The sequence below is a fragment of the Corvus brachyrhynchos genome, unplaced genomic scaffold (assembly GCF_000691975.1).
Source record: "Corvus brachyrhynchos isolate BGI_N302 unplaced genomic scaffold, ASM69197v1 scaffold115, whole genome shotgun sequence".
NCBI classification, from domain to species: Eukaryota; Metazoa; Chordata; class Aves; order Passeriformes; family Corvidae; genus Corvus; species Corvus brachyrhynchos.
In genome coordinates, this window is record NW_008239553.1 from 21,667,649 (window position 1) to 21,670,673 (window position 3,025).

Below are 3,025 nucleotides of genomic sequence, written 5' to 3' on the forward strand. Positions count from 1 at the left end.
GGACCGCGACGCTCCCGCCCCGCTGGACGGCGAGAGCCAGGCTCCCGGTCCCCGCCACCGCGGGGCTTCCAACCCCCTTGCCCCGCAAAAACAGCCGCGGGAGGCTGACAGGCAACCAGCCGGGGTGGAAGGACCGGGAACGATCCTCGGGCAGGAGGAGGAATTTGGGGTTTGGGGGGCGCGTCTGGGATTTAGACCGACTTTTGCCCGGCCGCGGACCCCCCGTGCCTTCCGCCCGCGGTGTGTCGGGGCAGTAGCTCAGTAACCCCCCACCGGCTGCCCAGCCCCGGGCTGACTTACTTGAGGAAAAGCGGGGATCCGGGTTGGTACCGTACCATCCTGTCGCCGAAGCGCTGTTCCTCATGGTGTCCTGGTAAGGCGGCAGCTCGCTCATGTTGCCCAGGTTCCCATTGCAATAGCCCCCCATCGTAGCATGGGAGAGCTGGGGGACCCCTGCCGCTGTCATATGGTAGGCGGCAGTCACTGTTCCGTTGTGGCCCATGGGGTGCTGCTGCATGGCCGGCTGAGAAACCTGAGACTGTCTGTAGGCTGACAGGGGAGCCCCCAAGTTACTGCCCTCCATGCCCACTTTCTTGTAGCTTTCCTCCAAAGGACTCAAGATGTCAGACACTGAGAAAGGAGTCGTATGCTTTGGGCTCATCGACATGATTCGGCGGCTGGGGAAAAAAAAAAAAAAAGGAAGGGGAGGCAAATTTTTTTTTTTTTTTTTGCCAAATATTCTGGTGTTGCCTTAACGCCGATCTTGTTGGATGTACACGTAACCGAGTGGACGAAGTCCGCCTTAATTGGATTGAGTGGAGGCTCAGGGCTGCCTTTCGTTTGTTTTAGCCAGACGCCAGGTTTTAGGCTGCCACCAGAGGCGGGGCATAGGCACTAAAGCAACAAGACAATAGAAGCCTACATCTTGCCCAAGATAATTAGCTTACATGCTGATGACAAGGTAAACACCTTTAAGTTTTACTTGTCAGAATCTTTTTATGTCTTTAGGAAAAAAAAAAAAAAAAAGCGGGAAAAACAGGGAGGACGGGAGAGAGAGGAAAAAAAGAAAGAAAGACCCCGTGAGCACAACTCTTTTTTTTTCTCGGGGATGGCAATATCGTGGACGGCAAATGGAAGGCAAAGCAAAAAGACCACCATTTGACTGGGTAAAAGGATTTAAAAACAGCTCCCGGGTGGCAAGGCTGTCAGCCCAGCCTTTGTGAGAGCTGGGGAAACGGGGTGGAATGCCAGTAAGCTAAACGACAGAATCTCTCTCTTCCCCCACTAAGTTTGGTCCGGAAGGAGCCCCGCCGCCGGGAGGACAACTCTCCGGAGGGCAGACCATTCTCTCCGGGACACAGCTTCCCGTGCCCCGCATTCCCCGCACTGGCTTGTCAGATGCCCCGGTCGCCTGGGGCTGAACAAGCGCTGGGGGTTTCGCATCTCGGGAACACTCTCTATGTCTCCTAAGACACTCAGTGCAAGGATCGTTTCTCTCCCTAAACCGATAGATTCCTTTCAACTAGGGATTTATATTTTTTACAATATCTCAGAGAGAGGTGAAAGACGCAAGTTTGCAAAATCAAGCAGTAATTTAATTGCCTGGGGCGAGAGACCGATGAAAAATAGTTTAGCGCAAAATGTTGCTTGTTATTCTCAAAGGCAGAGACTTTCACAGTCTCTCGTGGTCCCTCTGAAGCTGAAGCTGCTTTCTAAGGTTATTTATACAGCACGGGAGCTGGATGGAGAAGACCTCTCAGGTCATCTGCTACACGACCTTGCCAATGAATTCCCTGTAGTTTCCAATAAACTGCAATTTCTGGCCCTTTCGGATCTGTTCTCGGATCCGGTGTGAAAACAAAAGCGATCCATTCACAGCCACACGCACACGTACAGGCAGCCAGTAGCTAATGTCACTCGGGTCTTTGAAGAAATCTTCCAGAGCCTAGTGTCTCCAAAGCTTATATTTCGGGGTGATCCGGGCGGAGGAGAGAAACCTCCCCTGAGTGTTTCACACCCCGGCCTACTGCCCTGGCAAACACAATTTAATACAGCGATTACCTGAATATTAAGAAAATTACAGCGAAGGTACAGTTAACCCAGGGACTTTGAAGTGTCAAGTAACTATTTAGTAATTGCACTTGTAAATATGTTTGTGCTCGGCTGGTTCGTGCTTAAAAATGCAAAAGTGCACTTGCTACCCGGGAATAACTAAATATCTTTGTCTAAAGTGGCAGCATAAATAGCCGGTCGCTTTGTGGCTGTGCTTGATATTAGTGCATAAGGATCATTTTGCTTCAATTGGGAGGCTCTCATTCACTAGGCAAGAAACCGTTTAGGAGAAAGTAGGTTCCCGTATGAGAGTTAACATCCTTCAAGTGTAAGCCTCAGTCTTGATTACACTTTAGAGCTCTGCAAGAGGTGAGCTTTTCCACACAAATATAATCGGGGGAACTTTCCTTCAATCAGGCCTCCAGCTCTCTTACATCATCTCAGCTGCTTCTTTCGGCGCTAGCTCCCTCAAGGCTGAATATCCCGAAGTGGGCTGGTTGTGAGTCTGCTAGGTCACCAAAAGGCAGGGAAGGGCGACTTTGGGCTAGAAAGGCGTTTGGTTTTTGCCTCTTCTTTTCCCTCTTTACATTCAAAACCTTTCAATTTTGTCTCTCCAGCTCTCTGAAAAAAAAACGCCACGGTTTTTCCTCTTTCTGCGCGTGTTTTTCAGTACGGTCTTTGGTTTTATTCCTACGGAGAGAGACACTCGACCTTGCCTTAGTGGTTTGGTTGTTTGGGGTTTGTGGTTGGTTTTTTCCCCCCGATTTTCTCAGACACCATCCCCATGACTGTTTCATGAACCCTATAAAGAAGGAGGTGGAGGGAAGGGAAAAAAAATTAAATACCACAGGATCCACCACAATGACGGCTTGGTCGGCTTTAACCAGAGACGAAAGGCGGCAAGTGACCTTGCAATTTGTGGGGCAGGAGCAGCGACTCCGTTCCCATCCAGAGAGTGCGAGGTGGGGCAGCT

The 3,025-nt window shown here is 50.6% G+C and overlaps 1 protein-coding gene across 1 annotated transcript in view; it reads right to left on the reverse strand.

Moving 5' to 3' along the window:
• The window catches only part of NKX2-1 (NK2 homeobox 1), a 7,096-nt gene that overhangs the window by 1,901 nt on the left and 2,170 nt on the right, over positions 1-3,025 (reverse strand). Inside the window, exon 2 of the mRNA XM_008639587.2 lies at positions 301-677. Coding sequence (XP_008637809.1) covers positions 301-677 — 377 coding nt within the window. The remainder of the gene's footprint in view (positions 1-300; positions 678-3,025) is intronic.